The sequence below is a fragment of the Bombina bombina genome, chromosome 2 (genome assembly GCF_027579735.1).
Source record: "Bombina bombina isolate aBomBom1 chromosome 2, aBomBom1.pri, whole genome shotgun sequence".
In the NCBI taxonomy this organism is placed as follows: domain Eukaryota; kingdom Metazoa; phylum Chordata; class Amphibia; order Anura; family Bombinatoridae; genus Bombina; species Bombina bombina.
Window position 1 is genome coordinate 929218342 of NC_069500.1, and position 26528 is coordinate 929244869.

General features: G+C 42.6%; 1 protein-coding gene across 2 annotated transcripts in view; it reads right to left on the minus strand.

The window, feature by feature from the left end:
- The window catches only part of LIN54 (lin-54 DREAM MuvB core complex component), a 549733-nt gene that overhangs the window by 22557 nt on the left and 500648 nt on the right, over window positions 1-26528 (minus strand). For both annotated transcript variants that reach the window (XM_053703370.1, XM_053703369.1), the window contains one exon: window positions 415-617. In XM_053703370.1, the coding sequence (XP_053559345.1) occupies window positions 415-617 (203 nt within the window). The remainder of the gene's footprint in view (window positions 1-414; window positions 618-26528) is intronic.

Below are 26528 nucleotides of genomic sequence, written 5' to 3' on the forward strand. Positions count from 1 at the left end.
GATATTTTCAAGTCAGCTTTTTACAGATATGCTGCATCACTTTCAAGTGCTTTAACATTCGGGTATAAGGTCCCTTTATACTTTACATTTTTAAATCCACAGCATGGATTATTACTGGATGGACAAAACATCAGCAACCTCTCAACTGTAGTGTGATTGAGACTTGAGCTTCCTGTGCTAATGCATAAGTCAAATTAATATAGTTTTATAATGCTAGTTTCTACACAAAATGTTTCAAACATTCTCAACCTAAGAAGACTGCAACATTATAATTCTGCAACTTCTCTAAGTGTTTTATCCAAGTGAAGAACACAGTCTATGTAAGCCTGTATAACAATATACTGCAAAGGTGGATTAAAAAAAAATAATACAAGTAGCAGCACACAAAAAGTAAAATATAAAATGTTAACTCACTTTCCGCCCCCACTGCTGAGTGATGGTGCTGGTCTTGTGAGGAGGTCCGATATCTGTGAGGACAACTTTGTTTTGGCTGCAGTTTGCTGTTGAACCCTTACTTCTGCTGCATCGGCCAAGTGCATCAGTGTTTTACGCTCTGGACTCTCTTCAAAGTTTTTACAACCTATGCACTTGCATATTGAGGAGCACATGATTTTAGCCTGAGGAAATAGAAAGCAGATTTTGTTTTTTAATATGAATCAAGTCATGAACAATTAAAAAAAAAAAAGAAAGAGATAATTATTCTGTAAATCAAATTCTAATAGACTCTGTACAAGACTCTCCCATAGTTTTCAGGAATGCATACAATATACACTAACATTTTCGTTCCTCTCCTCCTTTTCACCCCCTTAGAATGAAAGCCTATGAGCCCAGCTATTTTGTAGATCACTTTCATGAGAGTTGATTTACTACAGTGCAACTCTTTGCAGAGCCCTCTACCCATTATATGCTCCCATAAATGCTACAATGCATATTCGACCTTGTTTATAATCATGTGGAATCTGTTAGCACTCTACAAATAGCTGATACGAATAAATTGTTTAAAAGGAAATGGTATAATTTTTTTTTAAAATTCAATTGTTGATCAATTAATTCTAATTGTGTCAAAAGAAAGAAAGCACTAAGACCCATTAATTATCTATATTATATTTTTCAACGTATTCCCGCTTCATCTCAACACACTTTTGCTAAAGATGTAGCATTTTTATGCCTTCAAAAACAAAGTTTGTTCTTGACTGTGCAGCCACTCAACAATTTCCATTTCTTCGTAATGGCTCACAAAACTCTTTCCTTGAAAATTGTCTTTTAAACATGGGCAAAGTCTGGTGCATACAGACGTGGCTAAAAGTTTTGGTATCCTTGGCTTTTAAGAGAGAGGAACACAAAAAAGCCTGACTGGAGTTTGCCAAAATGCATGTTGACAAAGCCACAGTTCTTCTGGGAGAATGTCCATTGGACTGACAAAACAAAAGTAGAGCTTTTGGGCAAATCACAACAACTTCATGTTTACAGAAGGAAAAGAGAAGCTTTCAAAGGAAAAAAACAAAACACCATCCCTACCGTGAAACATGGAAGAGATTCAGTGATGTTTTGGGGTTGTTTTGTTCAGAACAAGATGGAATCAAAAGACTATCAAGGCATTCTGGAGCAAAACATACTGCCCTGTGTTAGAAAGCTGTGTCTCAGTCACAGGTCCTCCAGCAGGATAATGACCCGAAACAAACCTCAAAAAGCACCCAAGAATAGATGAAAAGATAACATTGGACTATTTTTAGGTGACCTTCTATAAGTCCAGATCTCAATCCCATAGAACATCTGTGGAAAGAGATGAAACTCGCAATTGGGAATAGGCACCCATCAAACCTATAAGAAATGGAGCATTTTGCTCAAGAAAAGTGGTTCAGAATCCTATTTGAAGTGTGTAGATATCTTATTCAGAGCTACAGAAAGCACTTGATTGCAGTTATTGTCTCCAAAGGCTGTGCTACAAATATTAGGTTAAGCGTACCAATATTTTTGTCTATGCCATTCTCATTTGTTTTACTGTTTAAAGTAATATGTGAACTCATAAATTGAAAGTAAAGTTTCTGTTCTATTACATTTGAAATAAAGAATAGTGGATACCAAATACTTTTGTTAATTGTTACTTAAAGGGACAGTCTAGGCCAAAATAAACTTTCATGATTCAGATAGAGCATGTAATTTTAAACAATTTTCCAATTTACTTTTATCACCAATTTTGCGTTGTACTCTTGGTATTCTTAGTTGAAAGCTTAACCTAGGAGGTTCATATGCTAATTTCTTAGACCTTGAAGGCCACCTCTTTTCAGAATGCATTTTAACAGTTTTTCACCACTAGAGGGTGTTAGTTCACGTATTTCATATAGATAACACTGTGCTTGTGCACGTGAAGTTATCTGGGAGCAGGCACTGATTGGCTAGACTGCAAGTCTGTCAAAAGAACTGAAATAAAGGGGCAGTTTGCAGAGGCTTAGATACAAGATAATCACAGAGGTTAAAAGTATATTATTATAACTGTGTTGGTTATGCAAAACTGGAATGGGTAATAAAGGGATTATCTATCTTTTAAAACAATGAAAATTCTGGTGTAGACTGTCCCTTTAAGTCCCTGCAGGCCGCCTCTTATCTCAGTGCATTTTATTAGCTTTTCACAACCAGACAGTGCTTGTTCACGTGTGCCATATAGATACGATTGTGCTCACTCCCGTGGAGTTATGCAAGAACCAGCACCAATTGGCAAAAAAACCCAATTTATGCTTACCTGATGAATTTATTTCATGCTGGGGAGAGTCCATGATCCATTACTCCAAGGAATTACTCTTCCCTACCACTAGGAGAAGGAAAATATTCTCAAACCTAGGGAACTCTATAAAACCCCTCCCTACCTCACTGGCAACTCAATCTGATGTATAGACAAGCCAAAAAGATAGTAAAAGAATCAAGAGCAAACAAATAGGAGCATGGAAAAAAGAAGTGAGTAAGAAAATAATAGAAAAACACAGTGTGGGGTGTTGAGGACTCTCACCACCAAGAAAGAAATTAAATTATCAGGTAAGAATAAATGATGTTTTCTTTCATACAGGTGGTGCGATTCCACAATCCATTACTCATGGGAACTAATACCCAAGCTGTGGAGTCCACAAGTAATGAAACAAAGGGTGGTATTTAAGAAACATCTTTTTCACAGAAAAACTACAACAACCACCTCAATAAAATCTAAACATTGGCAAAAACCATGCAATGAAAAATAAAACCAGGCAAATAAGCATCATTAGACAACTACCAAAGGCTGCCTCAGAGGGAGCAAAAACACCAAAATAGTAGAATTTAAGAAAAAATAGCTGCCTAGCAAAGTTGGACAACTGAAGCCTCATTCCTAAAAGGCCAAAAAAAAAGGCAATCTATTAGAATGAGCAGTATTCCCCTAAGGTGGAGGATAACACTGCTAGGCAGATCACAAAACTGGCCTTAGAGGGAATACTGCCCAAGACATAGGAAAATATTCTGGGAGCTGAACACAGACCTTACAGCAGAGCAACAAATTAAAAATGCTAGACCAGAAAGGCAAACCTAGGAAATAGATGATGTTCCTAGAGAATAGGAACATGAACATCCCATACAACTATTATGGGCATAAACTGACCTTACAATAATTAAAGGCAGAAATATCCAAATAGTCACTATGTAGAAAATAAAAACTCTGAAAGATTAGTTCAGAGCCTTTAGATCCAAAACTGGTCTTATATTTCCTTCCAATAAAAGGTATAAAGAAGAGAGTAGATTAAAACCCCATTGCCTGTACCAACAAAGGAAAAGGAACAATTACTCCCATAAATTCTATATCCAAAACTTGACTAAAAAAGTCCTGAGCCTTCACATAAATTCACAAAACCTAGGACAGAAACCAGGTTCTGAGAGCAGGAATCGGTTTTCTGCCCTGTTCTAAAAAAAAAAAAAGGGAACAAAAAGTATTAAAAAAATAGAGCATAATAGAGTATAAAAAAAAGAGCTAAAAATCTGGATTTAGAAACCAGCAGACCAAGACTTAAACGAAAAAGCCATATAAAGTACTGCCAAAGGCATGCTTTAACATGGCACACATTTGCCAAAAAGGTTTAAAAAAATCTCTACTAGCAGAATCGTTAGAAAACTGCCCAAAAGTGGGATATTCAACTCCTGACCAGCAGGAGGAGGCAAAGAGCACCCCAGCAAAGCTGTTAAGTGTAACTTCCCTTACCCATATAATCCCCACTCATTCAGCCAAAGGAAAATGAAAAAAAAACACAAGGGTGAAAAGGTGCCTAAGGTTTACTCGAAAAAACTGCCAAATTATAATTTAAAAAGAGGGCAGGGTTGTGGACTCTCCATTTTGTTTTCTTTCCTATGGCATGGAGAGTCCACGTCGTCATTCCAATTACTAGTGGGAACCAATAGTCAAACTAGAGGACACGGAATGAACAGGGAGGGAGAACAAGGCAGGAGGACCTAAACAGAAGGCACCACCGCTTGAAGAACCTTTCTCCCAAAAGAGGCCTCAGCTGAGGCAAAAGTATCAAATTTGCAGAATTTGGAAAAAGTATGCAAAGAGGACCATGTTGCCGCCTTGCAAACCTGTTCCACAGAAGCTTCAGTTTTGAAAGCCCAAGAAGAGGAGACAGCCCCAGTGGAATGAGACGCAATTCCCTCAGGAAGCTGCTGTCCAGCCGTCTCATACGCAAAACGAAGTATACTTCTTAACCAGAGGGAAAGAGTAGTAGAAGTGGCCTTCTGACCCTTACATTTTCCAGAGAAAACAACAAACAGGACAGAAGATTGCTAAAAAATCTTTAATAGCTTGTAAGTAAAATTTTAGAGCACGCACAACATCCAAGATATGCAAAGGACGTTCCTCATGAGAAGAAAACAGAATTAATGCTTACCTGATAAATTACTTTCTCTTGTGGTGTATCCAGTCCACGGATTCATCCTTTACTTGTGGGATATTCTCCTTCCTAACAGGAAGTGGCAAAGAGAGCACACAGCAGAGCTGTACATATAGCTCCCCCTCTAGCTCCACCCCCCAGTCATTCGACCGAAGGTTAGGAAGAAAAAGGAGAAACCATAGGGTGCAGTGGTGACTGTAGTTTAAACTAAAAATCTACCTGACTAATAGCCAGGGCGGGCCGTGGACTGGATACACCACAAGAGAAAGTAATTTATCAGGTAAGCATAAATTCTGTTTTCTCTTGTAAGGTGTATCCAGTCCACGGATTCATCCTTTACTTGTGGGATACCAATACCAAAGCTTTAGGACACGGATGAAGGGAGGGAACAAGACAGGTACCTTAAACGGAAGGCACCACTGCTTGTAAAACCTTTCTCCCAAAAATAGCCTCAGAAGAAGCAAAAGTATCGAATTTGGAAAATTTGGAAAAAGTATGCAGTGAAGACCAAGTCGCTGCCTTACAAATCTGTTCAACAGAAGCCTCATTTTTAAAAGCCCATGTGGAAGCCACTGCTCTGGTAGAATGAGCAGTAATTGTTTCAGGAGGCTACTGGCCAGCAGTCTCATAGGCCAGACGGATGATGCTTTTCAGCCAAAAGGAAACAGAGGTAGCAGTCGCCTTCTGACCTCTCCTCTTACCAGAATAGATAAACAATGAAGTTGTTTGTCTGAAATCCTTAGTTGCAACAGACGTTCCTTCTTCGAAGAAGGATTAGGACACAGAGAAGGAACAACAATTTCCTGGTTAATATTCTTATTAGACACAACCTTAGGAAGAAAACCGGATTTGGTACGCAAAACTACCTTATCTGCATGGAACACCAAGTAAGGTGAGTCACACTGTAAAGCAGATAACTCTGAAACTCTTCGAGCAGAAGAGATAGCTACCAAAAACAAAACTTTCCAAGATAAAAGTTTAATATCTATGGAATGTAAAGGTTCAAACGGAACTCCTTGCAGAACTGAAATAACTAAATTCAGACTCCATGGCGGAGGCACAGGTCTATAAACAGGCTTGATTCTGACTAAAGCCTGAGTAAACGCTTGAACGTCTGGTACCTCCGCCAGACGTTTGTGTAAAAGGATAGACAAAGCAGATATTTGTCCTTTTAAGGAACTAGCTGACAACCCTTTCTCCAATCCATCTTGGAGAAAAGACAATATCCTGGGAATTCTAATCTTACTCCATGAGTAACACTTGGATTTGCACCAACAAAGATATTTTCGCCAAATCTTATGGTAGATTTTCCTGGTGACAGGCTTTCTAGCCTGAATCAGGGTATCGATAACCGACTCAGAGAAACCACGCTTAGATAGAATTAGGCATTCCATCTGCAAGCAGTCAGACGCAGAGAAATTAGATTTGGATGTTTGAAAGGACCTTGAAGTAGAAGGTCCTGCCTCATTGGCAGAGTCCATGGTGGAACGGATGACATGTCCACTAGGTCTGCATACCAAGTCCTGCGTGGCCACGCAGGTGCTATTAGAATCACCGACGCCCTCTCCTGCTTGATTCTGGCAACCAGGCGAGGAAGGAGAGGAAACGGTGGAAACACATAGGCCAGATTGAAGGACCTGGACCCATAAAGAGGAAGTTTGGCATTCTGATGGGACGCCATCAGATCCAATTCTGGAGTGCCCCATAGCTGAGTCAGCTGGGCAAATACCTCCGGGTGGAGTTCCCACTCCCCCGGATGAAAAGTCTGACGACTTAGAAAATCCGCTTCCCAGTTGTCTACTCCTGGGATGTGAATTGCTGAGAGGTGGCAAGAGTGGTCCTCCGCCCACCTGATTATTTTGGTTACTTCCATCATTGCTAGGGGACTCCTTGTTCCCCCTTGATGGTTGATGTAAGCTACAGTCGTGATGTTGTCCGACTGAAATCTGATGAATTTGGCCGCCGCTAGCTGAGGCCATGCCTGAAGAGCGTTGAATATCGCCCTCAGTTCCAGAATGTTTATCGGGAGAAGAGCTCCTTCCCGAGACCATAAGCCCTGAGCTTTCAGGGGGTCCCAGACAGCACCCCAGCCCAACAGACTGGCATCGGTCGTTACGATGATCCACTCTGGTCTGCGGAAACACATTCCCTGAGACAGGTGATCCTGAGACAACCACCAGAGAAGAGAATCTCTGGTCCCCTGGTCCAACTGTATTTGAGGAGACAAATCTGCATAATCCGCATTCCACTGTTTGAGCATGCATAGTTGCAGTGGTCTGAGGTGTATCCGTGCAAAAGGGACTATGTCCATTGCCGCTACCATTAGTCCGATTGTCTCCATGCACTGAGCTACAGACGGCCGAGGAATGGAATGAAGAGCTCGGCAAGTAGTTAAGAGTTTTAACTTTCTGACCTCCGTCAGAAATATTTTCATTTCTACCGAGTCTATTAGGGTTCCTAGGAATGGAACTCTTGTGAGGGGGGAGAGAGAATTCTTTTTGATGTTCACCTTCCACCCGTGAGACCTCAGAAAGGCCAATACAATTTCCATGTGAGACTTGGCTCTTTGGAAAGATGACGCCTGAATTAAGATGTCGTCTAGTAAAGGCGCCACTGCTATGCCCCGCGGTCTTAGAACCGCCAGAAGGGACCCTAGCACCTTTGTGAAAATTCTGGGAGCAGTGGCCAACCCGAAAGGAAGAGCCACAAACTGATAATGCTTGTCCAGAAAGGCGAACCTGAGAAACTGGTGATGATCTTTGTGGATAGGAATGTGCAGATACCCAGCCCTTGTTCCACAATTGGAACTGGGTGGATCACTCCCATTGTATGTAGATCTTCTACGCAGCGTAAGAACGCCTCTTTCTTTGTCTGGTCTGTAGACAGACGAGAAATGTGGAACCTTCCCCTTGGAGGGGAGTCCTTGAATTCTAGAAGATATCCCTGGGATACAATCTCTAAGGCCTAAGGATCGTGTACGTCTCTTGCCCAGACCTGAGCGAAGAGAGAGAGTCTGCCCCCCACTAGATCCGGTCCCGAATCGGGGGCTACCCCTTCATGCTGTCTTGGAGGCAGCTGCAGGCTTCTTGGCCTGTTTACCCTTGTTCCAGCCCTGGTAAGGTTTCCAGGCTGCCCTGGGTTGTGAAATGTTACCCTCTTGCTTTGCAGCAGGGGAGGATGAAGCGAGACTGCTTCTGAAATTTCGAAAGGAACAAAAATTATTTTGTTTGTTCTTTGTCTTAAAGGACTTGTCCTGAGGGAGAGCATGGCCTTTTCCCCCAGTGATTTCTGATATAATCTCTTTCAATTCAGGCCCGAAAAGGGTCTTTCCTTTGAAAACAGAATTTATGCTTACCTGATAAATTACTTTCTCCAACGGTGTGTCCGGTCCACGGCGTCATCCTTACTTGTGGGATATTCTCTTCCCCAACAGGAAATGGCAAAGAGTCCCAGCAAAGCTGGCCATATAGTCCCTCCTAGGCTCCGCCCACCCCAGTCATTCGACCGACGGACAGGAGGAAATATATATAGGAGAAACCATATGGTACTGTGGTGACTGTAGTTAGAGAAAATAATTCATCAGACCTGATTAAAAAAAACCAGGGCGGGCCGTGGACCGGACACACCGTTGGAGAAAGTAATTTATCAGGTAAGCATAAATTCTGTTTTCTCCAACATTGGTGTGTCCGGTCCACGGCGTCATCTTTACTTGTGGGAACCAATACCAAAGCTTTAGGACACGGATGAAGGGAGGGAGCAAATCAGGTTACCTAAACGGAAGGCACCACAGCTTGCAAAACCTTTCTCCCAAAAATAGCCTCTGAAGAAGCAAAAGTATCAAATTTGTAAAATTTGGCAAAAGTGTGCAGTGAAGACCAAGTCGCTGCCTTACATATCTGGTCAACAGAAGCCTCGTTCTTGAAGGCCCATGTGGAAGCCACAGCCCTAGTGGAGTGAGCTGTGATTCTTTCAGGAGGCTGCCGTCTGGCAGTCTCATAAGCAAATCGGATGATGCTTTTAAGCCAAAAGGAAAGAGAGGTAGAAGTCGCTTTTTGACCTCTCCTTTTACCAGAATAAACAACAAACAAGGAAGATGTTTGTCTGAAATCTTTAGCAGCCTCTAAATAGAATTTTAGAGCACGGACTACGTCCAAATTGTGTAACAAACGTTCCTTCTTTGAAACTGGATTCGGGCACAAAGAAGGTACAACTATCTCCTGGTTAATATTCTTGTTGGAAACAACTTTCGGAAGAAAACCAGGCTTAGTACGCAAAACCACCTTATCTGCATGGAACACCAGATAGGGCGGAGGACACTGCAGAGCAGATAACTCTGAAACTCTTCTAGCAGAAGAAATTGCAACCAAAAACAAAACTTTCCAAGATAGTAACTTAATATCTATGGAATGTAAAGGTTCAAACGGAACCCCTTGAAGAACTGAAAGAACTAGATTTAGACTCCAGGGAGGAGTCAAAGGTCTGTAAACAGGCTTGATCCTAACCAGAGCCTGAACAAATGCTTGAACATCTGGCACAGCTGCCAGTCTTTTGTGTAGTAAGACAGATAAAGCAGAGATCTGTCCCTTTAGAGAACTTGCAGATAATCCTTTCTCCAAACCTTCTTGTAGAAAGGAGAGAATCTTAGGAATTTTTATCTTATTCCATGGGAATCTTTTGGATTCACACCAACAGATATATTTTTTCCATATTTTATGGTAAATTTTTCTAGTTACCGGTTTTCTGGCCTGAACCAGAGTATCTATCACAGAATCTGAAAACTCACGCTTCGATAGAATCAAGCGTTCTATCTCCAAGCCGTCAGCTGGAGGGAGACCAGATTTGGATGTTCGAATGGACCCTGAACAAGAAGGTCCTGTCTGAAAGGTAGCTTCCATGGTGGAGCCGATGACATATTCACCAGGTCTGCATACCAAGTCCTGCGTGGCCACGCAGGAGCTATCAAGATCACTGAGGCCCTCTCCTGATTGATCCTGGCTACCAGCCTGGGAATGAGAGGAAACGGTGGAAATACATAAGCTAGGTTGAAGGTCCAAGGTGCTACTAGTGCATCTACTAGAGTCGCCTTGGGATCCCTGGATCTGGACCCGTAGCAAGGAACCTTGAAGTTCTGACGAGACGCCATCAGATCCATGTCTGGAATGCCCCATAATTGAGTTATTAGGGCAAAGATCTCCGGATGGAGTTCCCACTCCCCCGGATGGAATGTCTGACGACTCAGAAAATCCGCCTCCCAGTTTTCCACTCCTGGGATGTGGATCGCAGACAAGTGGCAGGAGTGATCCTCCGCCCATTGAATTATTTTGGTCACTTCTTTCATCGCCAGGGAACTCCTTGTTCCCCCCTGATGATTGATATATGCAACGGTCGTCATGTTGTCTGATTGGAACCTTATGAATTTGGCCTTTGCTAGTTGAGGCCAAGCTCTGAGAGCATTGAATATCGCTCTCAGTTCCAGAATGTTTATCGGGAGAAGAGACTCTTCTCGAGACCATAGACCCTGAGCTTTCAGGGATTCCCAGACCGCGCCCCAGCCCACTAGACTGGCGTCGGTTGTGACAATGACCCACTCTGGTCTGCGGAAGCTCATTCCCTGGGACAGATGGTCCAGGGTCAGCCACCAACGGAGTGAATCTCTGGTCTTTTGATCTACTTGAATCATTGGAGACAAGTCTGTATAATCCCCATTCCACTGTTTGAGCATGCAAAGTTGTAATGGTCTTAGATGAATTTGTGCAAAAGGAACTATGTCCATTGTTGCAACCATCGATCCTACTACTTCCATGCACTGCGCTATGGAAGGACGAGGAACAGAATGAAGCACTTGACAAGAGCTTAGAATTTTTGATTTTCTGACCTGTCAGAAAAATCCTCATTTCTAAGGAATCTATTATTGTTCCCAAGAAGGGAACTCTTGTCGACGGAGACAGAGAACTTTTTTCTATGTTCACCTTCCATCCGTGTGATCTGAGAAAGGCTAGAACGATGTCTGTATGAGCCTTTGCTTTTGACAGGGACGACGCTTGTATTAGAATGTCGTCCAAGTAAGGTACTACTGCAATGCCCCTCGGTCTTAGAACCGCTAGAAGGGACCCTAGCACCTGTGTGAAAATCCTTGGAGATGTGGCTAACCCGAATGGGAGGGCCACAAACTGGTAATGCTTGTCCAGAAAAGCGAACCTTAGGAACTGATGATGTTCTTTGTGGATAGGAATATGTAGGTACGCATCCTTTAAATCCACGGTAGTCATAAATTGACTTTCCTGGATAGTGGGTAGAATCATTCGAATGGTTACCATCTTGAACGATGGTACCCTGAGAAATTTGTTTAGGATCTTCAAATCCAAAATTGGTCCGAAAGTTCCCTCTTTTTTGGGAACTACGAACAGATTGGAATAAAATCCCATTCCTTGTTCCTTTATTGGAACTGGGTGTATCACTCCCATCTTTAACAGGTCTTCTACACAATGTAAGAATGCCTGTCTCTTTATTTGGTTTGAGGATAAGTGAGACATGTGGAACCTTCCCCTTGGGGGTAGTTCCTTGAATTCCAGGAGATAACCTTGAGAAACTATTTCTAGCGCCCAGGGATCCTGAACATCTCTTGCCCAAGCCTGAGCAAAGAGAGAGAGTCTGCCCCCCACTAGATCCGGTCCCGGATCGGGGGCTACTCCTTCATGCTGTTTTGTTAGCAGCGGCAGGCTTCTTGGCCTGCTTACCCTTGTTCCAGCCTTGCATCGGTTTCCAGGCTGGTTTGGGTTGTGAGGCATTACCCTCTTGCTTAGAGGATGCAGAATTAGAGGCCGGTCCGTTCCTGAAATTGCGAAAGGGATGAAAATTAGACTTATTTTTAGCCTTAAAAGACCTATCTTGTGGAAGGGCGTGGCCCTTTCCCCCAGTGATGTCTGAAATAATCTCTTTCAATTCTGGTGCAAATAGAGTTTTACCTTTGAAAGGGATGTTAAGCAATTTCGTCTTGGATGACACATCCGCTGACCAAGACTTTAGCCAAAGCGCTCTGCGCGCCACGATAGCAAACCCTGAATTTTTCGCCGCTAATCTAGCTAATTGCAAAGCGGCATCTAAAATAAAAGAGTTTGCCAATTTAAGTGCGTGAACTCTGTCCATAACCTCCTCATATGGAGTCTCTCTACTGAGCGACTTTTCTAGTTCCTCGAACCAGAACCACGCTGCTGTAGTGACAGGAACAATGCACGAAATTGGTTGTAGAAGGTAACCTTGCTGTACAAAAATCTTTTTAAGCAAACCTTCCAATTTTTTATCCATAGGATCTTTGAAAGCACAACTATCTTCGATAGGAATAGTAGTGCGTTTGTTTAGAGTAGAAACTGCCCCCTCGACCTTAGGGACTGTCTGCCATAAGTCCTTTCTGGGGTCGACCATAGGAAATAATTTCTTAAATATAGGGGGGGGGGAACAAAAGGTATGCCGGGCTTTTCCCACTCCTTATTTACTATGTCCGCCACCCGCTTGGGTATAGGAAAAGCGTCGGGGTGCACCGGAACCTCTAGGAACTTGTCCATCTTGCATAATTTCTCTGGAATGACCAAGTTGTCACAATCATCCAGAGTAAATAACACCTCCTTAAGCAGTGCGCGGAGATGTTCTAATTTAAATTTAAATGTCACAACATCAGGTTCAGCTTGATGAGAATTTTTTCCTGAATCTGAGATTTCTCCATCTGACAAAACCTCCCTCATGGCCCCTTCAGATTGGTGTGAGGGTATGACAGAACAATTATCATCAGCGCCCTCCTGCTCTTCAGTGTTTAAAACAGAGCAATCGCGCTTTCTCTGATAAGTAGGCATTTTGGATAAAATATTTGCTATGGAGCTATCCATTACAGCCGTTAATTGTTGCATGGTAATAAGCATTGGCGCACTAGATGTACTAGGGGCCTCCTGCGTGGGCAAAACTGGTGTAGACACAGTAGGAGATGATGTAGTATTATATTTACTCCCCTCATCTGAGGAATCATCTTGGGCAATTTCATTATCTGTGGCAGTACTGTCCTTACTTTGTTTGGACGCTATGGCACAATTATCACATAAATTTAAATGGGGAGACACATTGGCTTTCATACATATAGAACATAGCTTATCTGAAGGTACAGACATGTTAAACAGGCTTAAACTTGTCAACAAAGCACAAAAAACGTTTTAAAACAAAACCGTTACTGTCTCTTTAAATTTTAAACAGAAAACACTTTATTACTGAATATGTGAAAAAGTATGAAGGCATTGTTCAAAAATTACCAAAATTTCACCACAGTGTCTTAAAGCATTAAAAGTATTGCACACCAAATTTCAGAGCTTTAACCCTTAAAATAACGGAACCGGAGCCGTTTTTAAATTTAACCCCTATACAGTCCCAGCTATAGTCTTTGCTGAGACCCAACCAAGCCCAGAGGGGAATACGATACCAATTGACGCCTTCTAGAAGCTTTTCCAGCAATTTTTAGATCCTCACACATGCATCTGCATGCCCTGCTCTCAAAAAACAACTGCGCAGTAATGGCGCGAAAATGAGGCTCAGTCTATAACTAGAAAGGCCCCCTGACTGGAAAAGGTGTCTAACACAGTGCCTGCCGTTTATAAACGTTCCCCAAGATTATAAATGCAAATTGTCAGCCTAAATCTGAATAAAATGCCCAAATAAAGCAATCGATTTAGCCCATAAAAATGTCTACCAGTTTTTTAGCCCATAATAAGCCCTTTATTCTGTTTGTTTGACTAAGAAAATGGCTTACCGGCCCCCATGAGGGGGAATGACAGCCTTCCAGCATTACATGGTCTTGTTAGAAATATGGAAGCAGAAAAGTCTGCTAACTGTTTCCCCCAACTGAAGTTACTTCATCTCAACAGTCCTATGTGGAAACAGCAATCGATTTTAGTTACTGTCTGCTAAAATCATCTTCCTATCACAAACAGAAATCTTCATCCTTTTCTGTTTCAGAGTAAATAGTACATACCAGCACTGTTTTAAAATAACAAACACTTGATAGAAGAATAAAAACTACATTTAAACACCAAAAAACTCTTAACCATCTCCGTGGAGATGTTGCCTGTGCAACGGCAAAGAGAATGACTGGGGTGGGCGGAGCCTAGGAGGGACTATATGGCCAGCTTTGCTGGGACTCTTTGCCATTTCCTGTTGGGGAAGAGAATATCCCACAAGTAAGGATGACGCCGTGGACCGGACACACCAATGTTGGAGAAAGGGATGTTCAGTAGTTTGGATTTTGACGACACATCGGCCGACCAGGACTTTAGCCATAGCGCCCTGCGCGCCAGAATGGCGAAACCTGAATTCTTTGCCGCTAACTTAGCTATTTGGAAAGCGGCATCTGTGATAAAAGAATTAGCCAGCTTAAGAGCCTTAATTCTGTCCATAATGTCCTCATATGAGGTCTCCGTCTGGAGCGCATCTTCCAGCGCCTCGAACCAGAAAGCAGCTGCAGTAGTTACAGGAACAATGCACGCTATAGGTTGGAGAAGAAAACCTTGATGAACAAAAATTTTCTTAAGTAAACCCTCTAATTTTTTAACAAAAACTACAAATCTAACACCACATTCACTTTACCCTTCCTAGAGGGACCCTATTGCTTAGAGCCGGCAAAGAGAATGACTGAGGGGTGGAGCTAGAGGGGGAGCTATATGGACAGCTCTGCTGTGTGCTCTCTTTGCCACTTCCTGTTAGGAAGGAGAATATCCCACAAGGATGAATCCGGACTGGATACACCTTACAAGAGAAAGAACAACAATTTCCTGATTAATGTATCAATCCGACACCACCTTAGGAAGAAACTTCAATTTAGAACGAAGGAACACCTTATCTGCATGAAAAATAAGATAGGAGCAACAGGTTTAAACATAGGCCTGATTCTGACCAAGGCCTGAACAAAAACCTGAACATCTGGTAATTCTGCCAAGCGTCTGTGCATAAGGATAGACAGTGCAGAAATCTGACCTTTCAGAGTACTGACTGACAAACCTTTCTCCAGGCCATCCTGAAGAAAAGTTAAAATTCGGGGAATCCTCACCCAACACCAAGAAAAACCATTAGCTTCACACCAATAAAAGTATTTACGCCATATCTTATGGTAAATCCTACGAGCAACAGGTTTACGAGCCTGAAGCATAGAATCAATGACTGCCTCCGAAAAACCACGCCTAGACAGGATTAGATGTTCAATCTCCAAACAGTCAGCTTCAGAGAATCTGGATTTGGATGGAGGAATGGACCCTGAATTAGAAGGTCCTTCCTCAGCGGAAACCTCCAAGGTGGAAGAGGTGACATCTTCACCAGGTTCGCAAACCAGATCAAGCGAGGCCAGGCAAGAGATATAAGAGTCACTGACGCTCTTTCCTGCCTAATACGAGCAATGACTCGTAGAAGGAGAGCAAACGGAGGGAACAAGAATGCTAGCTCGAAGTCCCAAGGGACCGCCAAAACATTGATCAGGGCGGCCTAAGGATCTCTTGACCTTGATCCATACTTAGGAAGCTTGGCATTTTGACGAGATGCCATCAGAACCAACTCCGAAATCCCCTACCTAAGGGTTATCATCCAAGTTCCTCTCTAGTAGTAGAATAACGCCACCAAGGAGATGTTGTCCGACTGGAATCTGAAAAATCGGACTAACTCAATAGGGGCCAGGCAGTTATAGTATTAAAGATAGCTCTCACTCTAGGATACAACCTCCCAAGATGGACTCAGGAAACATGAACTCAGAGCCAGAAGATCCACCAGGACAGAGAACCTCTCGACCGGACGTCAAGACTATCGCCTCAGAAAGAGGTCAGAGAAGTTTCCTTGCCCATGTCTGAGTATGCATAACTGTAGAAGTCTCAGATGAAATACGAGCAAAAGAAGAAGTATCCATGGAGCCTCCAATATACCATTTTACTTCTATACCCAGAGTCACTTTATGAAAGTAAAAAACTCAGCAACTAGAAAGAAAATTGAAGGTTGCAGCCCAAAAGGCCACTCAGCCACACTGCTAGCGTCATCCAGACCCCACGCTATCAGCAAAGAACAGAGATCAGTAGAGAGAGGGAAACTACAAACTAAAGAAAAATTATCCCCATTTTTCTATAGCTCTGCAAGAAGCAGAGCCTCAAAAATACATTAAAAAAAACCTCATGATAGATTCTCTCCACTGAAAAATCAAGAAAAAGAAAATGTATGCTTACCTCATAAATTTATTTATGTTTTGACACGATGAGTCCACGGATCTACTGCAATTACTATTGGGAATACCACTCCTGCCCAGCAGGAGGCGACAAAGAGCACCACAGCAAAGCTGTTAAATATCACCCCCCTTCCCTCCCAACCCAGTCATCTGACCGAAGTAAAGGAGAGAAAGGAAGTAACAAGGTGTCTGAAGTTTAACCTGTCAACAACCTGTCTTTCAAAAACAAGGCAGGCCATGGACTCATCGCGTAAAAAAATAAATTTATCAGGTAAGCATAAATTTTCTTTTTAATGACACAATGAGTCCACAGATCATCTAATTACTATTGGGAATCAATACCCAAGCTAGAGTACACAGATGATATGGGAGGGACAAGACAGGGAACCTAAACGGAAGGCACCACTGCTTGAAGAACCTTTCTCCCAAAAGCAGCCTCAGCCAAGGCAAGTGTGTCAAATTTGTAGAATTTTGAAAAAGTGTGAAGAGAGGACCAAGTTGCAGCCTTGCAAATCTGTTCCACAGAAGCTTCATTTTTGAAAGCCCATGAGGAAGCAACAGCCCTTGTGGAATGAGCCGTAACTCTCTCTGTAGGCTGCTGTCCAGCAGTCTCATATGCAAAACGTATTATACTCTTCAGCCAAAAAAAAGAAGTAGCCGTGGCTTTCTGTCCCTTACGTTTTCCTGAGAAAACCAGAAACAAAGCAGAAGACTGACGAAAATCCTTAGTCGCCTGCAGGTAAAACTTTAAGGCACGAACCACGTCCAAATTGTGCAGAAGCCGTTCCTTCGGAGAGGTAGGATTAGGACACAAGGAAGGAACAACAATCTCCTGATTAATGTTCCGATCAGAAACAACTTTAGGAAGAAATCCTAATTTATTTTGAAAAACAGAATTTATGTTTACCTGATAAATTACTTTCTCCAACGGTGTGTCCGGTCCACGGCGTCATCCTTACTTGTGGGATATTCTCTTCCCCAACAGGAAATGGCAAAGAGCCCAGCAAAGCTGGTCACATGATCCCTCCTAGGCTCCGCCTTCCCCAGTCATTCGACCGACGTAAAGGAGGAATATTTGCATAGGAGAAATCATATGATACCGTGGTGACTGTAGTTAAAGAAAATAAATTATCAGACCTGATTAAAAAACCAGGGCGGGCCGTGGACCGGACACACCGTTGGAGAAAGTAATTTATCAGGTAAACATAAATTCTGTTTTCTCCAACATAGGTGTGTCCGGTCCACGGCGTCATCCTTACTTGTGGGAACCAATACCAAAGCTTTAGGACACGGATGAAGGGAGGGAGCAAATCAGGTCACCTAGATGGAAGGCACCACGGCTTGCAAAACCTTTCTCCCAAAAATAGCCTCAGAAGAAGCAAAAGTATCAAATTTGTAAAATTTAGTAAAAGTGTGCAGTGAAGACCAAGTCGCTGCCTTACATATCTGATCAACAGAAGCCTCGTTCTTGAAGGCCCATGTGGAAGCCACGGCCCTAGTGGAATGGGCTGTGATTCTTTCAGGAGGCTGCCGTCCGGCAGTCTCGTAAGCCAATCTGATGATGCTTTTAAGCCAAAAAGAGAGAGAGGTAGAAGTTGCTTTTTGACCTCTCCTTTTACCAGAATAAACAACAAACAAGGAAGATGTTTGTCTAAAATTCTTTGTAGCATCTAAATAGAATTTTAGAGCACGAACTACATCCAAATTGTGCAACAAACGTTCCTTCTTTGAAACTGGATTCGGACACAAAGAAGGCACGACTATCTCCTGGTTAATGTTTTTGTTAGAAACAACTTTCGGAAGAAAACCAGGTTTAGTACGCAAAACCACCTTATCTGCATGGAACACCAGATAAGGAGGAGAACACTGCAGAGCAGATAACTCTGAAACTCTTCTAGCAGAAGAAATTGCAACCAAAAACAAAACTTTCCAAGATAATAACTTAATATCAACGGAATGTAAGGGTTCAAACGGAACCCCCTGAAGAACTGAAAGAACTAAATTGAGACTCCAAGGAGGAGTCAAAGGTTTGTAAACAGGCTTGATTCTAACCAGAGCCTGAACAAAGGCTTGAACATCTGGCACAGCTGCCCGCTTTTTGTGAAGTAACACAGACAAAGCAGAAATCTGTCCCTTCAAAGAACTTGCAGATAATCCTTTCTCCAAACCTTCTTGAAGAAAGGATAGAATCTTAGGAATTTTTATCTTGTCCCAAGGGAATCCTTTAGATTCACACTAACAGATATATTTTTTCCATATTTTATGGTAGATTTTTCTAGTTACAGGCTTTCTGGCCTGAACAAGAGTATCAATGACAGAATCTGAGAACCCTCGCTTTGATAAAATCAAGCGTTCAATCTCCAAGCAGTCAGTTGGAGTGAGACCAGATTCGGATGTTCGAACGGACCTTGAACAAGAAGGTCCCGTCTCAAAGGTAGCTTCCATGGTGGAGCCGATGACATATTCACCAGGTCTGCATACCAAGTCCTGCGTGGCCACGCAGGAGCTATCAAGATCACCGATGCCCTCTCCTGATTGATCCTGGCTACCAGCCTGGGGATGAGAGGAAACGGTGGGAATACATAAGCTAGTTTGAAGGTCCAAGGTGCTACTAGTGCATCTACTAGAGTCGCCTTGGGATCCCTGGATCTGGACCCGTAGCAAGGAACCTTGAAGTTCTGACGAGAGGCCATCAGATCCATGTCTGGAATGCCCCACAACTGAGTAATTTGGTCAAAGATTTCCGGATGGAGTTCCCACTCCCCCGGATGAAATGTCTGACGACTCAGAAAATCCGCTTCCCAATTTTCCACTCCTGGGATGTGGATTGCAGACAAGTGGCAGGAGTGAGTCTCCGCCCATTGAATGATTTTGGTCACTTCTTCCATCGCCAGGGAACTCCTTGTTCCCCCCTGATGGTTGATGTACGCAACAGTCGTCATGTTGTCCGATTGAAACCGTATGAATTTGGCCTTTGCTAGCTGAGGCCAAGCCTTGAGAGCATTGAATATCGCTCTCAGTTCCAGAATATTTATCGGGAGAAGAGATTCTTCCCAAGACCAAAGACCCTGAGCTTTCAGGAGTCCCCAGACCGCGCCCCAGCCCACCAGACTGGCGTCGGTCGTGACAATGACCCACTCTGGTCTGCGGAAGCTCATCCCCTGTGACAGGTTGTCCAGGGACAGCCACCAACGGAGTGAATCTTTGGTCCTCTGATCTACTTGTATCGTCGGAGACAAGTCTGTATAATCCCCATTCCACTGACTGAGCATGCACAGTTGTAATGGTCTCAGATGAATTCGTGCAAAAGGAACTATGTCCATTGCCGCGACCATCAAACCTATTACTTCCATGCACTGCGCTATGGAAGGAAGAGGAACAGAATGAAGTACTTGCCAAGAGTTTAGAAGTTTTGATTTTCTGGCCTCTGTCAGAAAAATCCTCATTTCTAAGGAGTCTATTATTGTTCCCAAGAAGGGAACTCTTGTTGACGGAGATAGAGAACTTTTTTCTACGTTCACTTTCCACCCGTGAGATCTGAGAAAGGCCAGGACAATGTCCGTGTGAGCCTTTGCTTGTGGAAGGGACGACGCTTGAATCAGAATGTCGTCCAAGTAAGGTACTACTGCAATGCCCCTTGGTCTTAGCACCGCTAGAAGGGACCCCAGTACCTTTGTGAAAATTCTTGGAGCAGTGGCTAATCCGAACGGAAGTGCCACAAACTGGTAATGCTTGTCCAGAAAGGCGAACCTTAGGAACCGATGATGTTCCTTGTGGATAGGAATATGTAGATACGCATCCTTTAAATCCACCGTGGTCATGAATTGACCTTCCTGGATGGAAGGAAGAATTGTTCGAATGGTTTCCATTTTGAACGATGGAACCTTGAGAAACTTGTTTAGGATCTTGAGATCTAAGATTGGTCTGAATGTTCCCTCTTTTTTGGGAACTATAAACAGATTGGAGTAGAACCCCATCCCTTGTTCTCCTAATGGAACAGGATGAATCACTCCCATTTTTAACAGGTCTTCTACACAATGTAAGAATGCCTGTTTTTTTATGTGGTCTGAAGACAATTGAGACCTGTGGAACCTCCCCCTTGGGGGAAGCCCCTTGAATTCCAGAAGATAACCTTGGGAGACTATTTCCAGCGCCCAAGGATCCAGAACATGTCTTGCCCAAGCCTGAGCGAAGAGAGAGAGTCTGCCCCCCACCAGATCCGGTCCTGGATCGGGGGCCAACATCTCATGCTGTCTTGGTAGCAGTGGCAGGTTTCTTGGCCTGCTTACCTTTGTTCCAGCCTTGCATTGGCCTCCAGGCTGGCTTGGCTTGAGAAGTATTACCCTCTTGCTTAGAGGACGTAGCACTTGGGGCTGGTCCGTTTCTGCGAAAGGGACGAAAATTTGGTTTATTTTTAGCCTTGAAAGACCTATCCTGAGGAAGGGCGTGGCCCTTGCCCCCAGTGATATCAGAAATAATCTCTTTCAAGTCAGGGCCAAACAGGGTTTTCCCCTTGAAAGGAATGTTAAGCAATTTGTTCTTGGAAGACGCATCCGCTGACCAAGATTTTAGCCAAAGCGCTCTGCGCGCCACAATAGCAAACCCAGAATTTTTCGCCGCTAATCTAGCCAATTGCAAAGTGGCGTCTAAGGTGAAAGAGTTAGCCAATTTGAGAGCATGAATTCTGTCCAAAATCTCCTCATAAGAAGAATCTTTATTGAGCGCCTTTTCTAGTTCATCGAACCAGAAACACGCTGCTGTAGTGACAGGAACAATGCATGAAATTGGTTGTAGAAGGTAACCTTGCTGAACAAACATCTTTTTAAGCAAACCCTCTAATTTTTTATCCATAGGATCTTTGAAAGCACAACTATCTTCTATGGGTATAGTGGTGCGTTTGTTTAGAGTAGAAACCGCCCCCTCGACCTTGGGGACTGTCTGCCATAAGTCCTCTCTGGGGTCGACCATAGGAAACAATTTCTTAAATATAGGGGGAGGGATGAAAGGTATGCCGGGCCTTTCCCATTCTTTGTTTACAATGTCCGCCACCCGCTTGGGTATAGGAAAAGCTTCGGGGGGCCCCGGGACCTCTAGGAACTTGTCCATCTTACATAATTTCTCTGGAATGACCAAATTCTCACAATCATCCAGAGTAGATAACACCTCCTTAAGCAGAGCGCGGAGATGTTCCAATTTAAATTTGAATGTAATCACATCAGGTTCAGCTTGTTGAGAAATTTTCCCTGAATCTGAAATTTCTCCCTCAGACAAAACCTCCCTGGCCCCCTCAGACTGGTGTAGGGGCACTTCAGAACCAATATCATCAGCGTCCTCATGCTCTTCAGAATTTTCTAAAACAGAGCAGTCGCGCTTTCGCTGATAAGTGGGCATTTTGGCTAAAATGTTTTTGATAGAATTATCCATTACAGCCGTTAATTGTTGCATAGTAAGGAGTATTGGCGCACTAGATGTACTAGGGGCCTCCTGTGTGGGCAAGACTGGCGTAGACGAAGGAGGGGATGATGCAGTACCATGCTTACTCCCCTCACTTGAGGAATCATCTTGGGCATCATTTTCTCTAAATTTTGTGTCACATAAATCACATCTATTTAAATGAGAAGGAACCTTGGCTTCCCCACATACAGAACACAGTCTATCTGATAGTTCAGACATGTTAAACAGGCATAAACTTGATAACAAAGTACAAAAAACGTTTTAAAATAAAACCGTTACTGTCACTTTAAATTTTAAACTGAACACACTTTATTACTGTAAATGTGAAAAAGTATGAAGGAATTGTTCAAAATTCACCAAAATTTCACCACAGTGTCTTAAAGCCTTAAAAGTATTGCACACCAAATTTGAAAGCTTTAACTCTTAAAATAACGGAACCGGAGCCGTTTTTATATTTAACCCCTATACAGTCCCTGGTATCTGCTTTGCTGAGACCCAACCAAGCCCAAAGGGGAATACGATACCAAATGACGCCTTCAGAAAGCTTTTTCTATGTATCTGAGCTCCTCACACATGCATCTGCATGTCATGCTTGCCAAAAACAACTGCGCAATAGAGGCGCGAAAATGAGGCTCTGCCTATGATTAGGGAAAGCCCCTAGAGAAAAAGGTGTCCAATACAGTGCCTGCCGGTTATTTTACATAATTCCCAAGAATAAAATAATTCCTCAAAGCTATGAAGTATTAAAAATGCTTATATATCAATCGTTTTAGCCCAGAAAATGTCTACCAGTCTTAAAAGCCCTTGTGAAGCCCTTTATTCTATGTAAGAAAAATGGCTTACCGGATCCCATAGGGAAAATGACAGCTTCCAGCATTACATAGTCTTGTTAGAAATGTGTCATACCTCAAGCAGCAAAAGTCTGCTCACTGTTTCCCCCAACTGAAGTTAATTCCTCTCAACAGTCCTGTGTGGAAACAGCCATCGATTTTAGTAACGGTTGCTAAAATCATTTTCCTCTTACAAACAGAAATCTTCATCTCTTTTCTGTTTCAGAGTAAATAGTACATACCAGCACTATTTTAAAATAACAAACTCTTGATTGAAGAATAAAAACTACATTTAAACACCAAAAAACTCTAAGCCATCTCCGTGGAGATGTTGCCTGTACAACGGCAAAGAGAATGACTGGGGAAGGCGGAGCCTAGGAGGGATCATGTGACCAGCTTTGCTGGGCTCTTTGCCATTTCCTGTTGGGGAAGAGAATATCCCACAAGTAAGGATGACGCCGTGGACCGGACACACCTATGTTGGAGAAAGATTTTTATTGAGTTTTCTTTTTTTTTTTTTTTTTTTGATAATTTCACAAGAAAATACAAACAAAACATATCAGGTTTAGGCATGTAAATAAAGCATATTAATACTATTGGTATATTGTTAATATTGTCATAATTATTGGCATTTTAACAATTTTATTATCTATACCATTATCTGTAAAAAGCAAGTGAGGCTTGGCCCTGGCTCTCTCCCAAGTCCCCCCATGTCTATAGTATGAATTCTATACGGTTCCTGTACCTCTTTGTCCGTTAGTTTCATAGTGCATAATGAATGGTTCCCACTGGGTTATGAACTCTTCCTTCGTATTCAAGGTTTCTGCTGCTAAACTAGCCATTTCGTAATGGTAATTTATTTTATTCTTGATAGCTATAAAACTTGGTGGAGCAGTTTTCCAATACTGCGCAATGCAGATTCTAACCACTGTGCAAATGGTCATTGCTATTTTTTGATGTTGTTTCAGAATATTAGGGATCAGAAAGTGTAATAATGCCTGTTCAGGGGATAGTATAATGTGTTTATGGAAAATTGAGCTGAGGAGCTCTGAGGTTTTTCCCCAGATCTCTCTGGCCATATCACACTTCCACCACATGTGGATATATGTTCCCCTATCCTTACATCCTCTGTAACAAGGATTCAATGATGGTCTTTCTGCATCTCCAAATCTTGTCGGATAAATGTACCATTTGAACGCTACCTTAAGGTAGTTCTCCTTCAGTATGGCATTATGTGTAAACGATAAACCTTTCGCTAAATTAGTCTTCCAAGTCTCTAGAGACCAGGTCTTATCTAGGTCTTTTTCCCATTTCAGTATGTTTTTAGGTTTTGTTTCTCCGGGCTGGTTATTAAAGATAGGATATAGTAGGGAAATGGTCCCGTGAGTCACCTCCTTGGATAAACAGATTGACTCAAAGGCTGTGTTCATTGGTAATCTCGAAAGCTCTGTAATCTCTCTAACTCTGGATTTTAGCTGTAAATAGTGGTACCATATATTTCTATCTTGAGGGTCTATATCTCTATATTGTTCATATGAGAGGAAACCACTATCTATGTATACATCCGCTATTCTATAGAGCCCTTTATTAGCCCATTTTTTCTGTGTGTCTGAGTCAATTGAGGTCTGTGGTAAGACTAATGGCGTCAGTTTAGAACTAATTTGAATTAGGGGATATCTCGTTTTCAGTTTATTCCACAGGAAGACCGTTTGGGTTATTGTTACATATCTAAGGAGAGGAGGGGGACTATATTTTTTTGGGGTCCAGAGTAGCCTAGAGATGAGGTCTGTGTCGGCAATCTGTGATTCTATTTTAGTCCATAAAGAATGTAAGGTCTTGTTAAACCAGTGTGTCGTTTGGGCCATACGGGCCGAATAGTAATACGATGTCAGGTTGGGGAGACCCACTCCTCCCTCCCTTCTATGTGTGCTCATAATTCTTTTATTTATTCTGGGGCGTTTTCCCTGCCAAATGAAACGCAGGATGTCCCTCTGCAGGGCGTTCAATTCTGACATGGGGATAGATTGGTAGGGTTCTGAATAAATATAAATTTTTCGGTAATAAGGTCATCTTAGTGGAGACTAATCTTCCATAGAAGGAGATCTTAAGTTTTAGCCACTTCGCGATCAGGTTTGTTATGTGTGCAAACATAGGGAGGTAGTTTGCCTGGTATAAGGAGTGGCTATCTACTGTGAGATATATTCCTAGATATTTAAGTTTTTTTTGTGCCCATTTAAAAGAGAAGTTAAAGAAATCCTAATTTAGTACGTAAAACTACATTATCTGAATTAAAAATAAGGTAAGGAGACTCATTATCAGTCCTTCTTGGAACTTAACTAAATTCACAATATAAGAGGTCTCTTTTTTAATTTAATATACAAGAATGGGTGTATTGGTTTATTATGCACAATATATATTAGTGAAGAAATGGTGATTTTGTGACAGAGGCGTTAACAGTATCCACCTGATGCTAGAGTTAACCCTTCTGACTTGATTTAGCCCCTTACAGTTAGTAACACGATCACAGGGCAACCGGTACTAAACTTGATAGGCAGAGTGAGCAGTGGAGTCAGAGCAAACTCAAACAATGCAGCATAGATTAAACAGAATAAATCTATTAAGTCTGAGGTAGCAAAAGGCAACTATACACGCAGATAGGTAAAACAGGACTGCAATACGACCTGAATCCACTTGCTTGTGTTCAGTGAGTTCTGTGTTACGATTGTGTCAGCTGTTGAAACTTCCCGGGAGCGGCAGTCAGAGATCCGAATGCGGCTGCAGCTGATGAAGTAGTGTTGTTAGAGGAGTCACTGACAGAAGTGGGTTGCGCTGCAAGGAAGTTCAGCAGTGTGGAGCGGAAGATTCACTAGCTTGCATCAGCAGAGGAGTGAATAGAACGATGAACCGGATTGGCTAAGAGATCACACACCCACAGTGCGCAGAAATCAATAATCCAGCGAGATGTGCTGTAATCAGTGAGCTTAAATAGGGTTGTGTGGCAACACAATTAAAGGGCCAGAGGAAGTGGAAGAAGAGGACCTGACATAGACCCCCCCAAAGAAACCCACAGCGAGGGTTTACGGACCAGGCCTATCTGGGTTCCGTCAATGAAAAAGAGAAACACACCTGGGAGCGGATACTGAGGTAGCAGGTTCCCAGGAGTCCTCAGAATGATCAAACCCCTTCCAATGTATCAAATACTCCAAAATCCCACGTCGACGTCTGGAATCCAAGATTGCTGGCACCTCATAGTCCACATCCTGAGGAAGAGTAAGAGCATGGGAAATGGCATTGGGTGCCAGGTTGCTAGAGAGGCAGGGTTTAACCAGAGAGACATGGAAAGTTGGATGGAGTTTATAGGTGTCTGGAAGTTGTAGAGTGACAGTAGCGGGATTAGTGATAATTTTAATCGGAAATGGTCCAATGAAGAGCTTGCTAAGTTTCCTTGAGGGTGTATGCAATTTCAAATTCTTAGTCGATAGCCAAACCAATTGTCCCACTTGGTACTTGGGTTGAGGTGTATGAGGTAAGTCGTAGAATTTTTTATGAGAGGCTTGAGCATGTTTAATATTATTTTGAGCGATGGTGAATGTTTGAGAAATGTCATTAACAGTGTCATTCACTTCTGGGTTAGGAGATGGTATGTAGGGATAGTAGTTGATCCTCAGATGATGTAGACCATAGTTAATGTAGAAAGGACTATAGCCTGTTGAGGAGTTAGTGGCGTTGTTGTAAGCGAATTCCGCTAACGCTAGATGCTTAGTCCAGGTGTCTTGTTGATTTGAGCAGAAACAGCGGAGGTACTGTTCAAGCCACTGATTAGTTCGTTCTGCCTGGCCATTAGTCTGTGGATGGTATGAGGTGGTGAGTTTTTGAGTAATGTGTAGAGTCTGACAAAGTTGTTTCCAAAACCGTGATGTGAATTGCAAACCCCTGTCAGTGAGTATGGCAGTGGGTAAGCCATGTAGCCGAACAATTTCCTTGATTAACATTTCACAAGTTTGCTGAGCCGTGGGTAGACCTGTAGCTGATATAAAATGTGCCATTTTGGACAGATGATCTACCACAACCAGTATGGTAGTGTATGTGGAGGATTTTGGGAGGTCGACT